Raw genomic sequence first — 25689 nt, forward strand, 5'->3', positions numbered from 1 at the left:
AGGCACTTCTGTTGCGTTCGTGGACTAAATGCAACTTGATTTGGGCTCATAAATGTAGATACCATGACACTTACCTTGAAGGCCATCGACATTTCATTACGTCTCGTTTGGTACATAGGAATGGACTCAAATGAGAATGGAATAGAAGAAGGAATAGAATGGAATGTATGTGAGAATGGAATGCCAATTCCCATTCTCTTCTTTGGACGCGTTTGTAGAATGAAGCTAGAATGGAAATCTCATTTCAATTCTCATGTTTGGTATCATTAGTTCACCAGTGCGAATGAAATCTTATTTTCTAATAATGCCCTTACAAAAACATAGATTTTTAAAAAGATAAAAATAAACATTAATGATAATAACTAAAAAAAATTTATTTTTAAAAAAAACTTTATAAAAATAGTCAATATTTCATGTTTCTATCCTACAATCCATTTCCCTATATATGCAAGCCTAAGAGAAAACATCTTAATCAATTGTTCATACATATCCATGTTATTAATCTGGTTATGCCACTCAATGAGATAAGATTTTTAGATTTATTTTTGTTATAAAATGTGGGTGTAATTGAAAATTACGTAACTAATTTGATTCCCGCTTGAATGAGAATGATCATTCCTCATTAATTCACTTTGGATACTCATTCCCACAAAAAGTGTGAATAAACATTCCCTAGAATGAGTATTCCAACTTCTAAACTATGGTTATGTTTGGTATGGGGGGATGAGCAGTAGAAATGATCATTCCATTCTACCCCATTCCCACGTACCAAACAAGGTGTTAGTGCTTTGACGCAGTAAACAAATGCTTTCCTCTTTTCAATAATTTAGGGCATGTTTGGATTTCAAGGGGAAAAAGGAAAGTTAAGAAAAACTAGAGGATAGAAGAGAAGAGGAATCAATGGAGTTTCCTTCCCCTCCGGTACACCTCAATTTAGAGGGGATAAAATTTGTATTGTTGATGGTGAACTAAGATAAACTACGAGAAAGTATTTAAGCTGTGCGAACAATGTGAATGTCTCCGGTACCTTTCCTTCTCCCTTGTTCACCCGAATCCGAACCCCAATCTGAACAGACCGGAGTCACTTCGTGTATAGAGAGAAGGCAATCGATGTACTGACTATCTGAATTTTCCTCCGTCTATTAAGCCCAAATAGCTAGAGGGTGATTTTAGCTACTTACTACATTAGAACGTACATGCTTTTTCCAAGGGTGTTTTAGCAAAAAAACGTACGCCGTACTTGTTCGGGTCGGATCAGACCTGAGTAACCCGACCTGTTGCCACCGCGAAACCAGCCCTTGACTTTTTGGAGTTCTCTCTTGTGGGCGTCCGATCGTCCACGTTTCCGATCGTCCCTTTTCCCGTTTCCTGCTTCTCCTCGAGTTTAAAATAGCAGCGGCCCTCGCTCGCCATGCGCACGTTAGCCCGGATATTTGTACCCCACTAAAAAGCACCACCTCCCATGTCTCCGTTCAAGGACCTTACCAGGATCATCAATGGCGTCTCCCTCGTCGCCCGGGAGGCCACCAAGCGATCCGAAGCCTTCACGGCCGCAAGAAACGGCGACCTCGAAACCCTAGTTTCCAAAACCCTGAAGGCCGCCTTGGTCTCCGCCACCGATCTCGCCGGTTTCACCAGAGGAACACCTCGTGGGATTTCAAGCCCTAGGCCCAAAGAATCCGTAGTCTACTTCTCGGATCCCGAACCCGAACCCGAACCCGAATCCAGAACGGAACCTACCATCTCAAGACCCGACCCCATAGAGGAAGCCATTCCGGCTTCGTCGCAGGTTCCAGCTAGAGAAGATGAAGCAAAAGAGGTTGTTGCGGAGAATTTGAAGGCGGCGAACGAAAAATTGAGGGATTTAAGTACGAAAATTGACGAGAAAGATGCCAATTTGGCAAATTCGAATGAGAAGGGCAACACTGCCAGTGACAGCGGAAGCGAGCAGAGGGTAGTTCCTCCAAAGAGAAGGCGGCCAAGAGAGAGGAGAGTTCCTTCGACGCCAATGACGCGATTTATGGGGTGAGAATTGCCAATTTCAGTGCTAATTTGCATTTTACAGTTTACTCTGCTTGCCGATATGATGTATTTGTTCGGTTGTAAAAATGTAATAAAGGTTTGCTGGTTTGGGAGCTGGTCTTGCTTGGGGTACAGTTCAGGAATCAGCAAAGAGGATTGTTTATGGTACACCCACAACAACTGATGGGAATCAATCTGCTCTCTCACCCTTATTATCTGAGCAAAATGCTGAGAGACTCGCACTTGCTCTCTGTAGAATGCGAGGAGCTGCGCTGAAATTGGGTCAGATGCTGAGCATACAGGACGAATCCCTTGTCCCAGCTCCGGTAACACTGTTCTTTCTCTTATTCATTACCAAACACATTAACTTTTTTTGAGAATGGCACATTTTTTACATTGTTGAAACTTGAAAGGGTGATGCCGTATTCTGGTTTACTAGTTGGGGTGATCTCAGTGCGGTTCAATTTTCACAATTTTCATACTGCAAGTGGGTTGTATATAATTGAAATGATAAGAGCATGAGACGTATAAACTAAATCTGTAAAATTGGTAAATTCTCTTTATCTGGGTAAAGTTGTAGTATAAAGTTGCAGTGACAGCTTTTGGTACATCTTTTTAACCACAATTAAGACCTACTTAACCATGCTAGTGAAGCTATAAGCAACTTTTCAATCATATTCATACATGTTCATGGGCCAAATTCGATTCTTTATCCTCTGTAGTGTTTTGTCCTAGATTTTACATTCTCCGCCTGCTGCCCATTTGCCTGAAGCTATATTGACACTCTCACTTTTTGTACACAGATTTTGGCGGCGTTAGAAATTGTTCGCCAAGGTGCAGATGTGATGCCCAGGAGCCAGCTTAATGACGTTTTGGATGCTGAACTAGGTCCTGATTGGTCATCTAAGTTGAGGAGTTTTGATTATGAGCCTCTCGCTGCGGCAAGTATTGGCCAGGTATTTTGATTTTCCTGCTACTAAAACTCTTAATACTCTTTATTGGTCTGTCTTCTGCAAATTGTAACTTGACTTGCATTGATGGTACTACTAGATTCATAAATGCTATCCGTATATATATGAAAGATTGTTGGGGCAGCATGGTTGATTTCGAGTTCTTAAACTAAAATATTGTGCTTCTATCTGCTTGCTATCCAGCTTTTGCTTGTTTAAGATGATGGTCTCAATGTACAGTAACATGATACCATGTAAGCGCTTCATTAATAAAATTTTGGATCTGGTTAACGAATAAAGGAAGCCTTTGTTTGTAATATTTTCATTATAGTTCTGTTCATTGCCATTACAATTCAAAGGACAGCCTAGTGACATAATAAACCAACACCCCAAAATCAAACCAATAGTTCTACGTTGCACAAAAATAACTTTAACATCTCAGGAGCATGAGAGGATGTCAAGTAACATTGACCTTTGATGCGTGTGTATTGGTTATTTATACAAAGCATCAACAATAATTTATGGGCTCCTTTTAAACCTAAGTTGTAGTGTATGGGGACAAGATCAAAATCATTTTTTCATTTACATGAGAGCAAGACATTAGATATCTACTATTCTATACTTATAGGAGGACCCAAAGAATCACTGTTCATGCTACAGTAAATACTACAGTTAATTGCTGTAGTATTAACAGTAAACCAGATCTCCGCACTCGAAGTTGCTGTTCGTGCCGTAGTTTCACTGTAGCGTAAATAGTAAATCAGATCTGAGCATACACGCTTGAAGCTACTATTCATTCTACAGTATTTAGTGTATTATAAACAGTAAAGCAAATTAAATGTATTAAAACGTGGATTCTCCTTCAAGTATAGAGGAGTAGATATGAATTTTAAATCAAATGTATTAAAACTTAGATCATTCTTTTAAGTATATAGGAGTAGATATGATTTCTAATTTTAAGTGTATAATAATTATAAATCAAATGTGGTAAAACTTAGAGGAAGACAAGTTTAAAATGCGATGCTTAAAAAAATAGGGGACCGTGCTTTGCACATGGTGCACACTAGTAGATATGAAGTGTAGAATATACATCTAAGAAGTATATGAGTATTGTTTTAAATTAGAACATGTAGTATATAATTGAATATATGCTTGAACAAACGTATGCATATATCAAGAAGTGTCCAGGAAGTTTGGTACGGGTACGGTTAGGGGTACGCCTTCCAAATAGAAGCACCAATGTAACATAGTTTAAAACATAACTGATTAGGAGCACATATCCAATTCTCTACTCTCTAGTTTACAAATGAGCTTTGTGCCTTTGATGAATGGGAAAAAGGAGAACATTTCTCAATATGGAACATGAATTAATTTTAAGGAAATATTGGTAAGTGATGCCGTGCCGACTAACCAGGTGTAGGTTCTCAATAAGATTTGTTGTCGGAAGACCAAGTAGCCAATAACGTCTGCATGAACCTGCACACCACAAACAAGGGAGGTGAGCATTTTATCTCTTAGTATCTATCCACTTGTCCACTGTAGCATTCTTTTTTGCTATTTATTTTCGCACTTGTCATTTCTTAATTGTCTAACATTTTAATATGTTAAGTATTGCTGGTCTTGTTAGCCGTCTTATGAAAAATTTCCTTGAATTTGAAAGTGGTCCCACTTTAACGATCATGATTTGATACAATGGATCACAATATCTGCAATTTCACAATCTTGATGAATGAGAGAGCCATATAGTGAAGCCATTAATTACGCATGGTATATTTTATCATCATTATGCACTTCACAGATACATATAACCAAAAATGTATTTCTATGTACTTATCAACTATATACACTTGACCAAAAATGTATTTCGATGTACTCATCAACTAGCCATATACTTATGTCATTTTCCTGTTAATAAGGTTATGCATATTAATTTACATGGACATACATCCATCATTCGTGTGTTACTGTGTAATACATTCTCTTTCAAGTTCTTCCCCCTGCTAACCATGTTTAATTGGTGATTACTTTTACTCGCAAAGGAGAAAAAAGTATTTGTTTTTTAGTTATAAGTATCACAAGGGATTTATCTATAGGAAACATGGTTGTGGCCTGGGTGACTTTACAATCTCTGTGGCACTCATAAACATATGTTTGGATACCATGGTGATTTTGGTATGGTGTTTTCAAAACTCTATTGTATTTTTTTTCAAATGTGTTTTCAAAACACCATGGTAAGCATTTTTGGCCAACAATAGTTTGATCTTCTATAACATTAATATTAAACATATTATTTATATATTAATATATTAATATATTAAATATTGACTATAATATAATCTATTTTAACTAATATATTATAATATTATATATATAATTGACAATTAATATATTAACTTTTATAAATAATAATGTATTAACATTTTTATATTATATTATAATATTATTATATAATGATATTATTATTATATTAATATTTGTTATAATATATGTAATTTGTCATTAATAAATTATTTACTTTATAATATATAAATACTTTCCATTATTTTATAGTGTAATATATTATTATTTATTATATAATATATTATGAATATATTGAATATAGTAATATTTAATCTTTTATATTTTTNTAGAAGTAGTTATTTTATTGTTAAATATTATTATTACGTAACATATTAAAAAATTTAATATATTACATAATATATTATTTATACATTAATAATATACTTTATTAATTGTATAATATAATAGAGTATATTTTGGTTATATAATTCAATATTATATCATTACCATAGGATTATTTATTAATAATAAATTATTATCTATTGTTTTATCAATATATTTTCTTTTATTATTATTTGCTATTAATTTAATTTATACAATATATATAATAGTATTTAAACTATAATTATTATATTAGTTATAATATTATATGTATTATTAATTAATGATAAACATAGTATTGATATATTAGGAAAAAAATATTATAATGTAATTTATTTGTATAATATAATATAATTTAATATTATATAAAGTATTTTTTTATTTTATTACTATATTTTTGTTTATATATTCAATTTATTGTTATTTACTATTAATATAATATTACTTGAAATATAATTATTATATTATATGTATTAGTAATCAATTGTATTGAATATAATATTGATATATTTGAAACTAATGTTATAATGTAACATATTAAATAATATAATTTACTACTATACTATATTATATTTTTGTAACGAATATATTATATTAAATATATTATTAATACACTATGTTAGACATTGTATTAACACCCTTGAAACTCAAAACACAAACACCACACTTGAAACATCTTTTTGGTGTTTTGAAATAAATGTTGTGTTTTTAATTTTTGATCTTGTAGCCTAACAAAAACACCATGGTTTCCAAACACATGGCTCCGTTTGGATACCATGATGTTTTACTTGTTTCCATTGTGTTTTTACCAAAAATAAAACACCATGCGTTTGGAAACCATGGTGTTTTTTGAGCTAAATCACCCTCAAACCGTAAGCACAACACTTATTTCAAAACACCTTCTAAGTGTTTTAACTTTGGTGTTTTGATTTTGAGTTTGAGGAGGTATTAATATAATATGTAACATAATATATTAAATATAATTAATATATAGTTATTATCAACATACTTATTATATTATATTATAATTAATCTAATATATTAGTAATATTTATTAAATAATATAAATATATCATAATTAAAATATCTTATATAATAATATTATAATAATATTAATTTAAAATATTATACAATATATAACAATATTATATTAATAATAAAATATTATTATTTTTAAAATATTATATAATATATAACAATAACAAATTGATATACCAAAATAATTAAATATATAATTATTTAAACATAATATGTAATAATTATAATATAATAATAATTATAAAATAATCTAACTCATTAAAGTATAATAAAAATATTAATATATTATACACTAAATAATTTATTTAATATGTTATAAAGTAAAATAATTTTTAATACTAAAATAATTTACTGCTAACCAATGTTAATGTAAAAATAATATATTCATAATATAATAATATTGATTTACATCATAAATTATTAAAATATTATTAATAAACTCTAACATGTTAGAAACTATAATATATTATATAATATTAAAATATGTGTAATATATGAATTTATTAATAATGTAGTAGTAATAAAATAATATTAACATTATTAATAATATTACATTCTATTAATAATAGTATAATATTATATCAATAATAAAATAATATTAATCTAAAAATATTATATAATGTATAACAATAACAAATTGATATACCAAAATAAATTAATATATAATTATTTGAAATAATATGTAATAATTATAATATAATAATAATTATAAATTTATTATAATTAATGTATAATATATTAATAATATGTTTAATACTAATGTTGTAATAGGTCAAACTAATGTAAAACAATCAACATGGTGTTTTGAAAACACTTTAAGGGAAAAACACAACACCATGGTGTTTTTTTACAAAAACATTACAAGGAAAACACCATGGTATCCAACCAAAGTTGTGGTGTTTTGTTTTTGGCAAAAACACCATGGAAATACTAAAAACACCATGGTATCCTAACGTTGCCATTTTTTTTTGTTTCATTTCACTTAATGCTGTTATATATTCTCCATAGGTCCATCGAGCAGTTATGAAGGATGGGTTGGAGGTCGCAATGAAAATACAATATCCTGGCGTTGCTGATAGCATTGATAGTGATATTGAGAATGTGAGGCGTCTTTTAAACTACACAAATCTCATTCCAGAAGGGCTTTTCCTTGACAGAGCTATTAAGGTAGAACGACTCTGTGATAGTTATTTCTAAATATTCCATCTTTTGTTAAGTTATATTAATATTTAAACCATTGAAAGTCTCTACTTATTTGTCATATTTCAATAAAAACCTACATAATATTGTACGAAGCAGTTTGTTGTGTGAAACCATATACTCTTTCCAACATAATACATCTTTCACTGTTCACTGAAATCATGATCCTAAGACTAGTTTCTTATCCAAAGGAAGGCCAAGTTCCTGTCCCACCAACCAAGTTATTTGTAAATATGATTTTCTTTTTGCTGAGTGCTTTACCATTCAAACTTTCTATTTTTCTGTCAATAGGAACTGAAAAGTTGCATAGTGCCTCAGCAGCAATTCATTTGTATTGCAAATGTTCTGACTATGCGTTATTACTACATAATACCAGCATCATCCTGCCCTACAATCATGTCCATAGAACTGTATAGCATTTGCAACTTTCACATTTCACAAAATTAGTGATTTTTAAGGCATGGTAGGAAGATTCGGATTCAAAGGCAACCGTACCTCTTGGATCTGCTTACAATATAAATCTTTGATCATAACCATTGTAGAAATTTGTTCTGGTAACATTAAAAGCAGAAAAGCTTGTTTAGATCGTAAGTTCTTCTCCTTAAAGGGCAATTCTAAGCCCCTGTCTAGGTTACTCTGTAAGGTGGCCAATGACAATCACTGTTTTCATGTCATTATAATATTATTGGAATAAAAGAATAGTGTTTTTGATACAGCATTCTGCCAAAGGTGAATTAAAAAATATAATTGTGCTATCATAATTCTGCTTGCTGTTAACCAGCAAATCTCCACTCACAAGTGTTGTGTTCTTGATTACTTACATAACATGGACACTTCATTGTAAAGTTATGTGAATGTTGAAAGAAATGTGTTGGACATGCATAAGCCTATGTATTTTTTTTAGAATTTGCCATGTGTTGGCATTTCTTGTCCGGTTTAGTTTGTCCATGGCCATGCAACATAGTGGTTTACTCTAGATACACTTAACCATAATAATCAGAAAAGATTTATCCCTTTTTTTCTTGTATATGATCATGTGACTCATAACATTATCCCTGAGCCGACTAATCAAAATTGCCTACTATTATTTTTGTATTATTATGCAATGAGCTGTGTACTATTTTTTCTATGAGGTTTCTGATCAATAAAGTTGTTTTGTCCCTAATATTTTAGTAAACCGTAGTCCAGAGTGCATAGAATGTAGTGTTACCACACTATTTATTCTACCATCTTATGTTGCACTACATAAGAAAGGCTTGTGAGTTTGAGCTACCTTGTCTCCATGTTTAGTTATTACTATTTAAACTGACAATCAACTTTATTTTTTAAAATGTGTATGAAAATATTTTAGTGAATTGTTCAGAGTACATAGAATTGTAGTGTTATATGTTTTTGTTTTACCATCTTATGTTGCACTACGTAAGAAATGCTTGTGAGTTTGAACTATATTGTCTCCATATTATAGTTATTACTATTTAAATTTTAAGCTGACAGTCAACTTTAGTGTCTTAAATGATTGTGAGAATATTTTAGTGAATTGTTCATAGTACCTAAAATTGTAGCGTTATACGTTTTTTGTTTTACCATCTTGTGTTGCACTATGTAAGAAAGTGCTTATGAGTTGGGCTACCTTGTCTCCATGTTTTAGTTTATTTTTGTTTAAACTGACAATCAACTTTATTGTTTTAAATTTACATGGAAATGTATCTTATTATGCTTCCTTTGTAGTGTCCGCCACACTAATTATTTGTTCTTGAAATTTGTTTTTATGAGTTGAGTTACCTTGTCTTTATGTTTTAGTTTATTTTTATTTTAACTGACAATCGACTTTATTGTTTCCAATTTACATGCAAATGTATCTTATTATGCTTCCTTTGTAGTGTCCGCTGCATTAATTATTTGTTCTTGAAATTTGTTATGTTTGTACCTCATCACTTTAGTTTAGAATATAACCTAGAGATGTTTAAAGATATGGTACTGAATGGACTGATGTTAGCCCTGTAAATAGCGGAGGAGTGTTGATTTTCGTGATCATTTTTAGGTGGCGAAGGAGGAACTCGCTAGGGAATGTGATTACGTTTTAGAAGCTGGCAATCAGAAGCGATTCCGTGAACTAGTATCGGAAGGGTTCTATGTTCCTCTAGTCATTGATGCAATATCAAGCAGGAAAGTTCTAACAACTGAGCTTGTCACAGGTAAAGACTTAATATTAATTTTTAATGGAGACTGGAGAGTCTTCTCATGATCCTAGCATAAGATACATCTGGCTTATTACGATCCAAATAGTTTCTCTTAATTGCTGCAGTGACATGAGATCTGATATGGGATAGTGCTATCATCACACCTCAATAACAAAACTTTCCAGATTTTAACTTTATACAATTTTTAAGATATGTTTGAACTATGCAATTGGGGTTTTGAGGCCACTTGGTACTGTATTATTTTCTTTAATGTTTTTGTTCAAATATGTGGACCCTCCCTGCGGTTCTGGGGAGTTTTGGTTTATGAAGAGAACTGACCATGAAACAATTCTTTTCACATGATAACTTTTCACTTTGCCAAAGTACGATATCACTAATCTTTTGCTTCTTAGTAAATGAAGCTCATCAAATGTCTACTAGGCCTTGTCTGACCATGAAGCAATTCTTTTCACATGATAACTTTTCACTTTGCCAAAATACGATATCAATAATCTTTTGCTTCTCAGTAAATGAAGCTCACCAAATGCCTACTAGGCCTTGTCACTATAATACTCATAGGAATTTCACTTACCCTGCTCTGTTGGCAATTTTACCTTCTGGTTTTTTGCTAATGCAGTTTCCTGCATTTTTCATTTCATGATATAGCAGGTTATTCTTATTTGTTAACCCTAAAACTTTCTGTCTGATTTGTTAGGAGTACCTATTGATAAGGTGGCTCTTCTGAATCAAGAGACTCGTGATTACGTTGGAAAGAAGTTGCTTGAGCTGACGCTAAAAGAGTTGTTTGTTTTCCGCTTCATGCAGGCATGTATACTTGCTTTCTGATTTTTTTTGCTTTTGGTTTAGTCCATTTGTGGTTATTACATTTAAAGTAGCACCTTAAATCCATAAGTCTGAACATCAGTCGTGATGCCTGTTGACTCACAACTTCTATATCTTTATATTCTAGTGCAAATAGGAAATGAAAGGCTGCTGCCTGGTAGTTAATTTACCTTTTCCGAGTTTTTTAATTCTAAAGATGCCTACAGTAGGTATTACATTCTAGTACCCTACATCAAATAAAAAGAATGTTAAATCAGAATGTAAGCTTTGTTATTGTGTACATGCAGGTTGTTTCAGTTGTTCCGTTTCCCAAAATCTGACACCAAGGATTCCTATCATCTTATACACATTTTCTTCGTCTTATTATCTTTCCAGATGATTCCAAGTCATTGACGTTCTCTTGATTGATTTTTCCTACTTATGCTTGGCATTTAGCTGAATCTTGGCTATTTCTGAATACAAATTTGTCCATCAAGTTAGTTTAGTTCACTTTCAGAGTGGTTCATGTTACTTTAGTTCACTTTTAGAGTGGTTGTTTCTTCTCGAACATGTTAATCAGTTCTTTATTTCTTAATTCTTAGTTAGCTTTGTTTGACTTGTTCTCAGACAGACCCGAATTGGAGCAATTTTCTTTATGATGATGCCACAAAAATGATCAATCTCATTGACTTTGGGGCAGCTCGCGACTACCCACAAAACTTTGTAGATGATTATTTGCGAATGGTAAGTGTGGCATTATTTCAGTCAATATTTTTTTGAGTGCATGTTATCTCAACTTGTGAATAAATGATTCCTTTTCACTCTTTATTGTATTTTTTGCCCACCTTCTTTCATAGCTTGAGCTTTATGCTTTGATAGGGGAAACTTCAATGACAGTGTGAAATATAATGCTGGTGGTCATTCTTTTATGCTTCGATTGGGGCACCTTCAATGGAAACTTTGTAGATACTTTATCTTTGTTGCTCTTTTATTTAGCATGGATAAGTAAATCATTGTTGATTTTTTTTTCCTTTATGTTTCCATATAGGACCTTTCCCATCCACCACGCTTGAAGCCACACACATTTAGGCTGGAAATTTATTTCTTATAACCTTATTTTGATGAACTGAAAACATCTTTAAATCATTTGGCATTAGTATCCCATGGAAACATCTGAAGATTTATCAGCAAGGGAATCTTTGAACAGGATGAAGTATGAGAATTGTGATCATGTTTCTGTTGGCTTTAAGATTGGAATTCTATAGAGAATACTGCTCTGTTGATGGAGATTTCATATTGTCTACCCCTTTTGCATGCTGAACAAACTTTTGTGCCAATTAAAAAAATTTAGTCTTCAGGGTCAAGATATATTCAGTATTCCATTCCAGTTGGCTGAGATAATTGAACAGTAATAAAGAGTCTTTAGATTATCTGGACATAGACACAAGTTTACCGATATAGAATTATTGGTCATATTTCCCTTGGTTCTGAAATCAGATTCCAAATAGAGGACATTGATTCTAGTGATGGAAAGTTTGGTGTTCAATAAACACATTCCATGCTAAATAATGTTGTGTTATTATAATATATCCCCTTTTTACGGTTCTGATATATTTCTCCTGGTCCATCATAATTTGTACGTGAGAGTGCCCTGAATATTTTTCAAAGTAAATGTTTGAATTATTATAGCGACGTTTCTTGCACAAGGACCAACCGTGACCCCGAGATCTCTCAGTAGTTTCTCTTGAAGTTGATGTATTATCATTTCTAGGAATATCAGGAACATGTCTATACTAATAGAAGAGGATTGGGGTGTCAACACTTTTGATTGCCTCTTTTGCCCTTTCAAATTTTAAGAATTCAAAATTGTGGCCATTATCTCTAGTTGATCTTTCATGAGCACCCATAAGCTCTTATAAACTATGAATCTACTCACAGTCCTGCAAACCTTATTCATTATAATATAGTTAGTGATTTATAATAATAATAACTTCAAAATATATTTTACTTCATTATAAATCATTATTAATTATCATAAAATAGTAAAAAATAATTATTAAATAAGTTATCGTATATAATTATATTTATTAAGATTAGTAAAAAAATTATTAATTTTTTATTATAGTATAATTTATAAATAATTATACATAATTTATTAAGTAATATATTATTAAATTATTTGACATTATTTATAAATTATAATAAAATAATTAACATAATAGTATAAATGTAATAATATAATATTAAATGCTATTAAGAATTATCCTATTATTTAATTAATAGCATAATTAAAATAATATGAATATGTAATAGTATAAATGGTATAGTTATTTGAATAGTATTACTTAAATTAAGAATTGCACTATTATTTAGTATCTATCATATTAAATAAATTATTTAATAATTGTTGAATAGACTAATTTATTAAATTATTTAATAAATATTACTTTATATCTATTAAGACTATTGCAATTATACTATCTATAATTATTATAAATAAGAATAGTTATGTAACATGATATTGATTTATATAATTATTCTAAATTACATTTATAATATTATAATTATTAGGAATATATTATCATATTAAATAATTATTAGTATATTATAATTATTTAAATAAATTATAATTAAACAAGATTTCGATTATTCAAGGGGCAAAAAACTAAAACAAGTATGTCCACAAGGAAAGCACATGTATTCTGTATATAATAGTTACAATTATTTGTAAATTGTGTTTGTGTTGTTACTTGTTTGTGATATTCCCATCTCATGCTTGTGTCATGAACTGTTTTTTTGGTTTCCTCAAATGCTTTTTCTCTTTGGTACCCTTTTTTTTTACTTCTTTTTTAGTTAGCTCAAAGTTTCTCCCCATAATCAAAAGTAGCGTGCCTATTCAGAATATGTGTACTTGTCATGATTAATAGACTGAATATGAGATGATCAGATTGGGTTTTCATTTTATAAACGCTTATTTGCACTAATAACTCAAAGCTTGACATTTTTTTGAACTTTGATACCCTGAAGTTCTGTTTTGACAATTTTACCTCAAACTTTAAATTGATGTTAATTGAACAATTTGATACCCCAAAGTCTAACTTTGGTCCTCACTTTCCCCAGACTAAAAAAAAAAAAAACTGAAAATCGGTAAGAAAATTGCTTCTTTTTCACTTTTCTTTGTTGACATTCTTGAACAAAACTATCGTCTAGTTTTTTTTACATTTTGCGGGTGTAACATTATCAAAATAGAATTTCAGCATACCCAAGTTTAAAAAAGGGTGAAACTTAGGATATTAATGTGCAAATCACCCTTTCATTATTTCCTCAGCTTTCTTTTCCTTTTCCAAGAACCTTAGCTGATATAACTTAATTTCCTTGACGAGCAGGTGATTGCCTGTGCAAATAAAGACCGAGAAGCGGTAATTACAATGTCACGTCGACTTGGGTTTCTGACCGGTGAAGAATCAGAGGTTATGTTAGATGCTCACGTTCAAGCTGGTTTCATTGTTGGTCTTCCCTTCTCAAATCCAGGCGGCTATGACTTCCGATCAACAAATATAACACAGAGCATCTCCAATCTTGGAGCCACGATGCTGAGGCACAGGTTAACTCCGCCACCAGATGAAGCCTATAGCCTTCATCGAAAGCTATCCGGTGCCTTTTTGGCCTGCATCAAGCTTGGTGCTGTGGTGCCTTGTAGAGAATTGTTGATGCAAATTTATGAGACATACGAGTTCAGTGATGATGATGCTGAGTTTGTGACTAGTTCATTATAGTGATATAAAATTTTGCAAAAAAAAAAAGTGACATTCTTGTTCTGCCAATTGCAGCTATTCTTTTTATAATAATGGTGTTTTTTGAATCCATTTATGAAACATGGAGATGTAATATCTTAACATAAAAGTGGAAAATGAGAAACTACATGTTACAAATTTTAATACTTGTTGCAGTGTTATCTGTTTGTCAAGAATATTATCTAGGACATTAGAAACCTGTTTTTACTTTTGCAGCCACCGTGATTGAGAATTTAGAGCTGATGAGAGAGGTGGCTTTTCCTCTGAATTTGAATCAAACCAAGCAGTAGAAAAGCAACAGTTTGGTTATGCTGACAGTTTTTGTGTATGTTTTTATACATACAGCAACTGGGAAAAATGCTTCTACGCTCTATGCTTCTTCAACTATTTGGGGTCTAGTATAGAATTAAAGAAGATATGCGGGTCTAACATTACCCCCCCCCCTCAAAAAAAAAAAAAAAAAAAAAAAAAAAAAAAAACCAACCCCCAAAAAAAAAAAAAAAAAAAAAAAAAAACAACTAACTCTAAGAGACAATAAAAAAAAATTGACTCACATTTTATATATTTTTTATCCGTTAAATGCACGAGATCGAGGAATACATCCATACAAAAACACTTAGCGGCGAGACACTCTCATTCCCACAACGGTAGAACCTGATTGTTGGAACAGTCAGGCAGCTAGTCGTTGCAATATGACTGTTGGAACATACCAATTTAAACGCTTTGTATTCGGCTGAATGTTAACCTTTTCAGCTAAAAGTTGTAATAGTTAAAGAGATAATTAACATGTTAACATAAACAAGTACTCAACATCTTCGGCTGATACAAGGTTGTAAAGATTTTTGACTTGATAGTAAAGAATACGTTTGTTTGATATGCAATAGTAAATGTTTACGTGTAATTTTGGTCTGAGAGACTATCGCTTGGCTGTTACGATCAAGGTTATGGACTGGTTGTCAAGCTTATCGATTTATTATGAAGTTTGTTATTGTATTGTTAAGCTTATGGATTGGTTGTACAGTTTAGCGTTTTGTTTTTAAGCTTATGGATTTGTTGTCAAGTTTAGCCTTTTGGTTGTCAAGGTAATCAAAAAAAGAAAACTCTCTCTCTCTCTCTCTCTCTCTCTCTCTCTCTCTCTCTCTCTCTCTCTCTCTCTCTCTCTCTCTGCATTAAATGCATTCCATAGTAGCGTTTATTCCCAAGACAGGCAGTCATTATCACCTGGCTCCTCGCTATTCCCATCTACCACGCGGAAATTACCCTCGTCCCTTCGTCTGTTCAACGACATGACCATTCGACGCAGCCATCAATCTTCCCATCACCGCCATTCTCTTCGTCAAGTTTGCAAACAAGCTTACCCTTCTCCTCTAATCCCAGCCTCATATCAACTACACCCCCTTCGCTTCCTAAACCAGAACATCATGTCTACGATGATAGCATCTGTATACATTGCCATGGTTCATGGCATATGTCACGGGATTGCCCTCATGGTCTGAGAGCTTGCGCCACTCCACGATTGCTCCTCGTGCCAGATAACGTCGCCAGCAACATTCAAGAGCTTACTACATTCGCCATTGTAGGCTGTCTAAAAATCACAACAGATATCTTATCCCCATCAAACACCGATGATGGAAGTTACAATTTGACGACTTCCAGAAGGCTACAATTTGAAGACTTTCACGTAGAAGGTTACAATCTGACGACCTTCATAACAACTAATGAAAGCTCTAATTCAACAGCCTTCACAATCAACATCTGGAGTTACAATCTGATGACTCTCATATTTTCAAGGAGCCAAGACGAAGGTTACAAGGTGACGATCTTTGCAACGCTCTAGAGACTAAATTAACGGTCTCTTCATATTAAAACACATATATCTCTCAAACTGTAAGGAATTTGGCAAAACTGACGGAGCAAACCGAACCCTATGAGGTTGGTTTGGTCGGCTCCGTCTCGTCGAGATAGCCGATTTTCGTATATAATTCGTCCAATTCCGACTTACGGTTTGAAAGTTATGACCTGTTCTTCGCAGCAAGTTATGTTCTGAAGTCCGTCTGCAAGACTGGACTTCGTCAGAACATCGGACTTAGCCTAAAGCTCGCCGAGCCCACCTAAAGCTCACCTCTACATCCAAAACTCAAAACGCAGATGTCGTGGCTATATTCCGGAGTCAAAACGCAGAGTTCATCTCCGTGCGTCTCAGGTCCAAAATGCAGAGTTCATCTCTGTGTTTCAACTCTACGTCTCAAGTCTGAAACGCAGAGTTCATCTCTGTGTTCCAACTCTGCGTCTCAGGTCCAAAACGTAGAGTTCATCTCTGCGTCCCAACTCTGCATTTCAGATTTACAACGCATCGCGGCCTGTGCGTTCAGCCACCCAAAATAGGCCCAACTCTGCGTTTTTAGTCTAAAACGCAGAGTTCGAGCCCAGAATGTCATTTTCGGCGTTTGACTCGTTCAAACACGAACCGAACAGTTCCAGGAACCGTTCCCCCCAAGATTTGAGGGATTTCCGCCCCACTTAGGAGCGGATTAAGGGGACAGTTACCACCCTTAATCCCATATAAATACGAGAAACTCAGTTGAGTTAGGGGATCAGATTTTGTTTCATCAATGAAGGGAGATTCGGTCAAGGGCTAGCTTTTGGGGATCTGGGCTGGAGCTTTTTGGCTGGAGATTTGGCTCTCGGATTCAGCCTTCTTTTTGGTCTTTCAGCTTGGCAGCAAAAAAGTTCTTGGATCTTTGGAGATCGGCCACGTGAGCTCCTTCATCCTTGGCTTATTAACCGAACTTTCGGTTTAAATCAACTCTTTGATAGAGTTTCAAACTCGTTCAGAGTTATCAACTCGATCAGAGTTCAAAACTTGCTCTGCAAGTTCTTCTAAAACTCGCTCTGAGTTATTAACTCGTTAAGAGTTATTTTCAAACTTGCCACGTAAGTTTTCCACAACGTCAAATCGTGAGGAGAAGACTAACTCGTTAAGAGTTATTTTCAAACTTGCCACGTAAGTTTTCCACAACGTCAAATCGTGAGGAGAAGACCATGTTACAGTGAAACAAGACGTGCGGATCGTCAACGGAGAGCGAATTCGACGCGAGCATTCGAAGGAGGCACTCCATCGCTACGTTAAGAACCCAGAATTAAACAAAGGGGAGAATCCAGATCATTCTCTTTTCTTTTATAATCAGGAAATCCAATTTGTAATCGATTTTAAAGGAATACAAATCAATTTTCCTTCATTTCTTACTGCAAATTTTTCCACAAACAACCATCTTCACTCCTGAGCTGGGCCGACCATCTTTGGATGAGCTCAGAGAAATGCTAGGGTACCACTTCAATGTCTGGGATTGGACCTATGAGATCAAGCGGGTATCTACAAATAGCTTCATGGTTAAATTCCCTTCTGATGAACTACTAGATCAAGCCATCGAGCTAAGCCCGGTAAATTTTGGGTCCTTCGTGGGAAGATTCAGGCTTTGGAGGGAGGACCTTAGGCTAAGAACATTGCCCAAACCCTTTTTCACGTGGGTCCGCCTCTTCAATCTCCCCTACCACCTCTAGGAGTGGGAGTTTTTGCAATTACTGTTCGAGGGCATCGACTAATGCATGTACTGCTCCGCTGACGTCACCACGAAAAATAACTTTAAAGACTGCAGGGTACTGCTCGAGTTTAGGGAATATTTGGATGTCCCTAAGAGGATTAGATTTCGTTACACCTCTCCTATGGACTTAAGCCTAATGGAAGGGTTCGTCATCACTCAGGTTGTAGGTCGGGACTGGGAGCACCAAGCGAACATTGAGGCCGATCCTATCGACATGGATGTTGACCAACCTTAACGCCAGCGTACGCAGCCTCCCCGCGCCGACCCGGAGTTGATTGAGGTGACTTGGGACGACAGGCAAATGATGGTGGAGAGAGATATCTGGTAGCGATTTCTCCAAGTCTAAGGTGTTGGGGGGGTCCATCCTTCCTCGCAATAGGGGTTTCTCATACGACTTCGCTTCGAGTAAGGATAGCGGGGGAGGAGCAGCCGACCCCTAGGTTATCATTTATGTAAATTCCCTTATTTTTTGTTTAACTTGATCATGATATGTGTTGTTAACAACATATTAATTTATGATACACTTTTTGGAATGATTTTGTTTAACTTGATCATGATATGTGTTGTTAACAACATATTAATTTATGATACACTTTTTGGAATGATTATACCTTTGTTAATAACAACATATTAATTTATGATACACTTTTTGGAATGATTATACCTTTGTTAACTGTAAATAGCCATGATATTGTTGTTAAGCTTAGGGATTGCGTGTTAAGGTTACGGGTTTGTAGTTAAGGTTACGGATTGGGGGTATGATGTTAAGCTTTGGGATTGTTTTGGATTTATTGTTGAGCCTAGGGCTTTGGTTGTTAAGGTTACGGGTTAGCTGTTGTCGTGATTTACCTTTGGCTTCAAGTTTGTAGCTTGCAAATGAGTTTGTTGTTAAGCTTAGGGATTACCTGTTAAGGTTACGGGTTTGTTGTTAAACTCGTGGGTTTGCTGTTAAGGTTACGGATTTGGGGTATGATGTTAAGCTTTGGGCTTGTTTTGGATTTGTTGTTGAGCCTAGGGTTTTGGTTGTTAAGGTTACGAGTTTGTTGTTAAACTCACATGTTTGCTGTTAAGGTTATGGATTGGGGGTATGATGTTAAGATTTGGGCTTATTTTGGATTTGTTGTTGAGCCTAGGGATTTGGTTGTTAAGGTTACGGGTTAGCTGTTGTCGTGATTTACCTTTGGCTTCAAGTTTGTGGCTTGCAAATGATTTTGTTGTTAAGCTTAGGGATTACGTGTTAAGGTTATGGGTTTGTTGTTATACTCGTGGGTTTGCTGTTAAGGTAACGGATAATGGTATGATGTTAAGCTTTGGGCTTTTTTTAGATTTGTTGTTGAGCTTAGGGCTTTGGTTGTGAAGGTTAGGGGTTTGTTGTTAAACTCGCACGTTTGCTGTTAAGGTTATGGATTGGGGGGTATGATGTTAATCTTTGGGCTTGTTTTGGATTTGTTGTTGAGCCTAGGGTTTTGGTTGTTAAGGTTACGGGTTAGCTGTTGTCGTGATTTACCTTTGGCTTCAAGTTTGTGGCTTGCAAATGAGTTTGTTGTTAAGCTTAGGGATTGCGTGTTAAGGTTACAGGTTTGTTGTTAAACTCGTGGGTTTGCTGTTAAGGTTACGGATTAGGGGAATAATGTTAAGCTTTGGGTTTGTTTTGGATTTGTTGTTGAGCTTAGGACTTTGGTTGTTAAGCTTACGGATTTATTGTTAAACTTACATGTTTGCTGTTAAGGTTACGAATTGGGGGCATGATGTTAAGCTTTGGGCTTGTTTTGGATTTGTTATTGAGCATAGGGCTTTGGTTGTTAAGATTACAGGTTAGTTGTTGTCGTAATTTACCTTTGGCTTCAAGTTTGTGGCTTACAAATGAGTTTGTTGTTAAGCTTAGGGATTGCGTGTTAAGGTTACGAGTTTGTTGTTAAACTCGTGGGTTTGCTGTTAAGGTTACGGATAGGGGGTATAATGTTAAGCTTTGAGTTTATTTTGGATTTTTTATTGAGCTTAGGGCTTTGGTTGTTAAGGTTACGTGTTTGTTGTTAAACTCACGTATTTGCTGTTAAGGTTACGAATTGGGGGTATGATGTTAAGCTTTGGGCTTGTTTTGGATTTGTTGTTGAGCCTAGGGCTTTGGTTGTTAAGGTTACGGGTTAGCTGTTGTCTTGATTTACCTTTGTCTTTAAGTTTGTGGCTTACAAATGAGTTTGTTGTTAAGCTTAGGGATTGCGTGTTAAGGTTATGAGTTTGTTGTTAAACTTGTGGGTTTGCTGTTAAGGTTACGGGTTTGCTGTTAATGTTATGGGATTGATGTTTCGGTTATGGGTTGGGGGTCTATGTTATGGGATTGCTCAGAAAGTTTATGGATTGTTGTTCAGCTTAACTCTTCGATGTTAACCTTTATATTTATAATATTTACATGTATATTGTTGTTTACAAAGAATTGTAATATATTATTTATAAAAAGTCTATATCTTAACGTCATCATCGTTAAGTTTTCCCGCATCTTTTTTCCTCGTCCTGCCTTCAATTAGTAAATACGCTGCTAGCTTCGCACGTACCACCCATGTGTTATGCTCTACGGGTGTGACACGCAGGACATCTTTACCTTCGATAATGGATTTTACATACTGTTAGACGTAGATCCCGCAGTCATACCTACAAAAAAAAAAAATCCACCATTGAGACCACTGTTGTTTACAACCAAAGCATAACAACAATTCCGTAACCATAACAACCAATTTCTAACATTGAATTCTAACAAGGGTTCCAGAAAACTTACGACCCCTTTTGCTCCTCGCATGGAACTTTGATTGGCTTGAATACGTTGCACAATTGGTTCTCATCGAAGCCAGCTTTAATGTAGTTGAAGGCTTTAACAATATTAAGCACATGTTCCTAATGTCTAGATCTCTCCTTCAAAGAGTCGTAATGCCTGACAATATCATTTTCTACATCAAACTCCACTAGATGCTAATGACCCCCCTGGACAATGGGAACTAAGAGGTTAGTACACCCTGCATCGACCAAGTGTTTGATGTAGATCATATATAGTTCTTAGTAATCAGGTCTCGCCACATGTATCTGGTGCTGCAATAAAGAATTAGACTGATCAGGTTCCTTTTAACATAGATTGCAACAGATAAATAGATATATTTCTGACATAAACTTACACAAAACCAAACATAGACCACCTCAAATTTTTTGCTGGACGCCTCTATCTGCCTTTCACGTACTAATTCCAGCAGTGTTTCAACAAGCTATAAGTTGACAACAAGTAATAAATAATAGTATTGTAAAATATGTTAAATAATAATTACCACTCGTAAATCTTACTGCATCATCCAGACGACCACCGCGTAAAATATTGAGAATCTCAAAGCGGTCTATAGCCCCCCCTGAACCTATGTACGCTTTAATAGTACTGCAAACAAGAATAAAATAAAAAATATAGTTAGTAACAAACAATTAACTGCAACAAAAAAACAGTTAACTTAACCACAGACTAGTAACCTTAACAACAAACTCGTAACCTTAATAACAAATTCGTAACCTTAACAACTGACCCGTAACCTTAGCAACATAGGAGGAACCCTAAAAACTAATTGATAACCTTAAAAGCGAAGCTATAAAAATTGTGATATGAGGTAAATACTTACTTGTTACACCTACAAATGTAAAAATATTTGAGAACTTTTTTCTCCTCTTTCGTCAGCAACACATCAACATCTGCTGACACCTTATAATTATGTACAAATGTGTCATTACCACCCAAAAACTTGATGATGAAGCCTTCTGCAAAGGGAATCCCCTCGTTTAATTTATTCCTGTACATTTTTTCTTCTGAACTCATAGGGAAACTCATGTATTTTTCCCAGATGGAGTGGGGGTCACTTTGTAGCCTAGCAGGCGCCAACTCTGCTATATTTTCTTGCACCTGCTCTTCCTCCTTCCCAGCCACTTCTACTATAGCCTTGTTCCCTATGTTGTCTTTTTCTTTCTTCTTCTTCCCTCCAGTATAAGGGGTGACTACCCACTTGGAAGGCTTCATCTTTTTAAGGGGTGCAGCAGCGAACACCTTCGCACGTGCCCCCTTTGCACACCTCTTTCTCTTATTCAAAGCCATTGAAAACGTAAGAGGAGCATCTTTATCATCAGTTGTAGTGTCAGGTGCTGGTGGAGGGACACCCTCCGATGGTTTTATTTCCCTCCCAATGTCCTCCCTTATAGTGGCTATTTCTAAACAAACCATTTGAAGTATAAATATTGAGAAAACTTAATAACCGCTATCAAAACTTAACAATCAATCCGTAACTTTAACAATGGGTGCCTATACATATGGTGAATAAGGAGCTAACCTATACAAGTTTGTGTCTGTGTATCATGTCCTAGTGAAGGGACATTATCCACTAGCTTTATTTCTCTCCCAGTGTCCTCGCGTTGAGTGTCTGTTTCTAAAAATATTCAAAGTATAAATAGTCAAAAACTTAACAACCAATACATAGACATAACAACCAATTTCTAACATATAGTGTAAAAGTGAGCTAACTTGTACAAGTTAGCAACTCTTTCGCTGGATTGGATACCTTCTCTTCCTTGTTTATTTCTTCTTCAAAAGGCGTATCAATGCGGGTGTTATCTGGTGGAGGTACTTCCCCTAGCGGAGCATCTTCACTCTCCTTATTGATATCTGAAAAAATGATAGTGAAGGGGCTCCCCTATTGGAGGGTCCTCGCTCTCCTTATTAGCTTCAACAAAGAATGATTGATTAACTCCCCCCTCGTACTGTACATCAATGTCACCCATGATGCATGGAGTGTCTGATTCAAAAAATAAACAAATGAGTTTATGTACTTTATTATCAAGTAAACTTAGCATCAGTTATATAACCTTAACAACTAACTTATATACTTAACAATCAATCTCTAACTTTGGCAATAAATCTGTAACCTTAATATTAAATCCGTAAACTTAATAATAATTTTGTAACCTTAACAAACAATCCAAATACTTAACAATCAAATTTTAACCATAACATTCAAACGTAATTGCAAGCCACATCAAACCTGTACAAGTTTACGACTCCATCGCTGAACCGGACACCAATCCCGTGGGCCTCTTATCCTTATATACAGTGAGGGTGCTGGATCGTGATTCACTGAGTTCCTCTCTCAGCCTCCTATTTTGGGCAGACAGCTTAGCCACTTTCACAAAAAGATCATTTATCTTTACACGATCGGCAACAACCAGATTCTTGAATTTATTCTTGTTATCACGCTGTAATGCTTGGTTCATTGACGCGATGCTCTTCTAGTAGATCACTTGCTGAGGCCATTCTATTTTCTTAACTGTCTCATTTGGCTGCTCGACGTCTTCATCAGCATCTTGTGGCATCACCTATGCGATGGACATATAGAGTATTATTAAAAGGATTAATTAATTAAAAAATAAATGAAATTCTCAACTGGTAAATTCTTACAACTGCATCAATTGAGATATCATCTTCATCTCCCCTCTTCTTTTTGTGGAGAGGTGTCTTAGGCCACGCACCCTGCCGACGTCTATTGCAGCCAGTTCCTTAATCCTCCTCTTCTCTCTCTCACTCTCATCTTCTCTTTCTCCTTCCCTTGCTCCTTCCCCCATAAACATTCCTCGATTCTTTGAGATTGGCCATATTGTTGTGGAATCTTTATCGTAGTTTTGCTTGCTTTAGCTACAACAGTGGCCAATCTCAAAGAACCAGTAACTTCTCCTAGTCTTACCTAATTTGTGAGGGGATGCCTCACCGTACATTCAACTACTGGCTTCTTAATGCTAGTAAGTTTATAGTACCATAACTGCACATTAGAGAAATAAAAACTTAACAAACACCTTTATCCTTAACAATTAATAAGTAACCATAACAATAAAAGCGTAACCTTAACAACCAAACACGTAACATTGACAACCAAACTATAGCATTAACAACTAAACCCTAACCTTAACAATCAATAATAAAAGACATGATTACTTACACAAACTAGCGGGGTACACCATTGCAGAAATAAAATCGTCTTCCCTGGCTCAGGACCCTTCAATGTCCTCTCTATCGTGTCAAATGTCTCACTGAATATATAGGCCCCCAAGTAGTGTTATTGGCCTGTTCGATGCTATCAACGTACTTGAATAAATGCCTAGCAATGCTAGAAACACTGCTTGGACACCAAATCATGCTCAGCTGATAGGCAGGACAAAGTGTAGGCATTAAAAAATGCTGATAGATATCCAAACACCACTCAAGACAACAAGAAGATCATCCAAAGATCACAGAAGATAACCTTACACTGTCTCAAAAATGATCAAGACAGTGTAGACTGTCTCACACGCGAGAGAGTGTTGACTGTCTCGCGTTGCGAGACAGTGATGACTATCTCGCACATGCGAGATAGTGATGACTGTCTCACAGTACGAGACAGTGTAGACTGTCTCACATTGCATTGCGAGACAGTGTCTACTGTCTCGCATAGCGAGATAGTTTTTACTGTCTCGCACGCGAGACAGCTCTGAAATGATCAAAAGTTGTTGAAATAACTGCATGACACATGTCCTTTAACTGTCAAAGAACGTGAAAAACATCGTGGGCGAGAATCACGTGGATAACTGGTAAAATAACGGAGTTTGAAATGTGGAATGCAGTTACAATAGAAACCATCGGGCAGTTTGGGTTTTCCGAGACAGTCTTTACTGTCTCGGGAGCCGAGACAGCAAATACTGTCTCGCCCCGCGCGTCGAGACAGACAACACTGTCTCGTAGTCACAACGTCTCTACAATGCTGTATTTTCAGTTGAACTTCTTCTGGAGGCTATAAATACCCCCTAGGGCCATTATTTATAGGTATCAGAGATTCGAGCAAATCAGAGCATAGAGATCAACAAGAGCCGTACCCACCATAATGTTCTTCTCAAGCCCCGATCAGACCAAGTAAAGCCACATAGTCGATAACGATCCCGTTAAGCCTCATCTCCTTAAAAACCTCCAACGTTTCAAAATACAAATCTGCCCTCCCATACCCCTCAATCATCGAACTCTACGACACCAAATCCTTCTCCACCATCCCATCAAAGACCCTCCTCGTAAACCCCACCCTCCCACACATGGAATACATCCATATCATCGCATTCTTAATACAAACATCCTTATCGAGCCTATCCCTTCTCACCATTTCCCTCAATTCATCGGCCTCTCTAGCCTCCAAGACACAATATATCACATTCAAAAAAGTGGGTCTGCTGGGTCTAATCCCAATGTCCATCATTCTCCGAAAAAGGGACAACGACATCACAAGTTTTCCATTAAGGGTGTTGGCGCCGATGATAGCTGTCCAAGAAACAACATTTCTCATCCTTTGAGGTATTTGATCGAACAGGAGTTAGGCAGCCTCCAAATGGC

At 35.1% G+C, this 25689-nt stretch overlaps 1 protein-coding gene across 1 annotated transcript; it reads left to right on the plus strand.

Annotated features, from left to right (window-relative positions):
* Window positions 1322–14811, plus strand: LOC109819558 (protein ABC transporter 1, mitochondrial). The gene is made up of 8 exons (XM_020385314.1): window positions 1322–2025; window positions 2120–2348; window positions 2826–2978; window positions 7680–7838; window positions 9913–10066; window positions 10767–10876; window positions 11501–11617; window positions 14260–14811. The coding sequence occupies exons 1-8, from the start codon at window positions 1463–1465 to the stop codon at window positions 14647–14649; spliced, it is 1875 nt and encodes a 624-aa protein (XP_020240903.1). The 5' UTR covers window positions 1322–1462; the 3' UTR covers window positions 14650–14811.

This window comes from Asparagus officinalis, chromosome 8, assembly GCF_001876935.1.
Source record: "Asparagus officinalis chromosome 8, Aspof.V1, whole genome shotgun sequence".
Classification (NCBI taxonomy): Eukaryota; Viridiplantae; Streptophyta; class Magnoliopsida; order Asparagales; family Asparagaceae; genus Asparagus; species Asparagus officinalis.

What these genes read in the sequence shown, in the direction of transcription:
- LOC109819558 (XM_020385314.1), top strand. Translation starts at nt 1,463, where the DNA reads ATGTCTCCGTTCAAGGACCTTACCAGGATCATCAATGGCGTCTCCCTC. An exon ending in CTGCGGCAAGTATTGGCCAG is followed by an intron (nt 2,979 to 7,679) that starts GTATTTTGATTT and finishes TATTCTCCATAG; the next exon opens with GTCCATCGAGCAGTTATGAA. An exon ending in AACAACTGAGCTTGTCACAG is followed by an intron (nt 10,067 to 10,766) that starts GTAAAGACTTAA and finishes CTGATTTGTTAG; the next exon opens with GAGTACCTATTGATAAGGTG.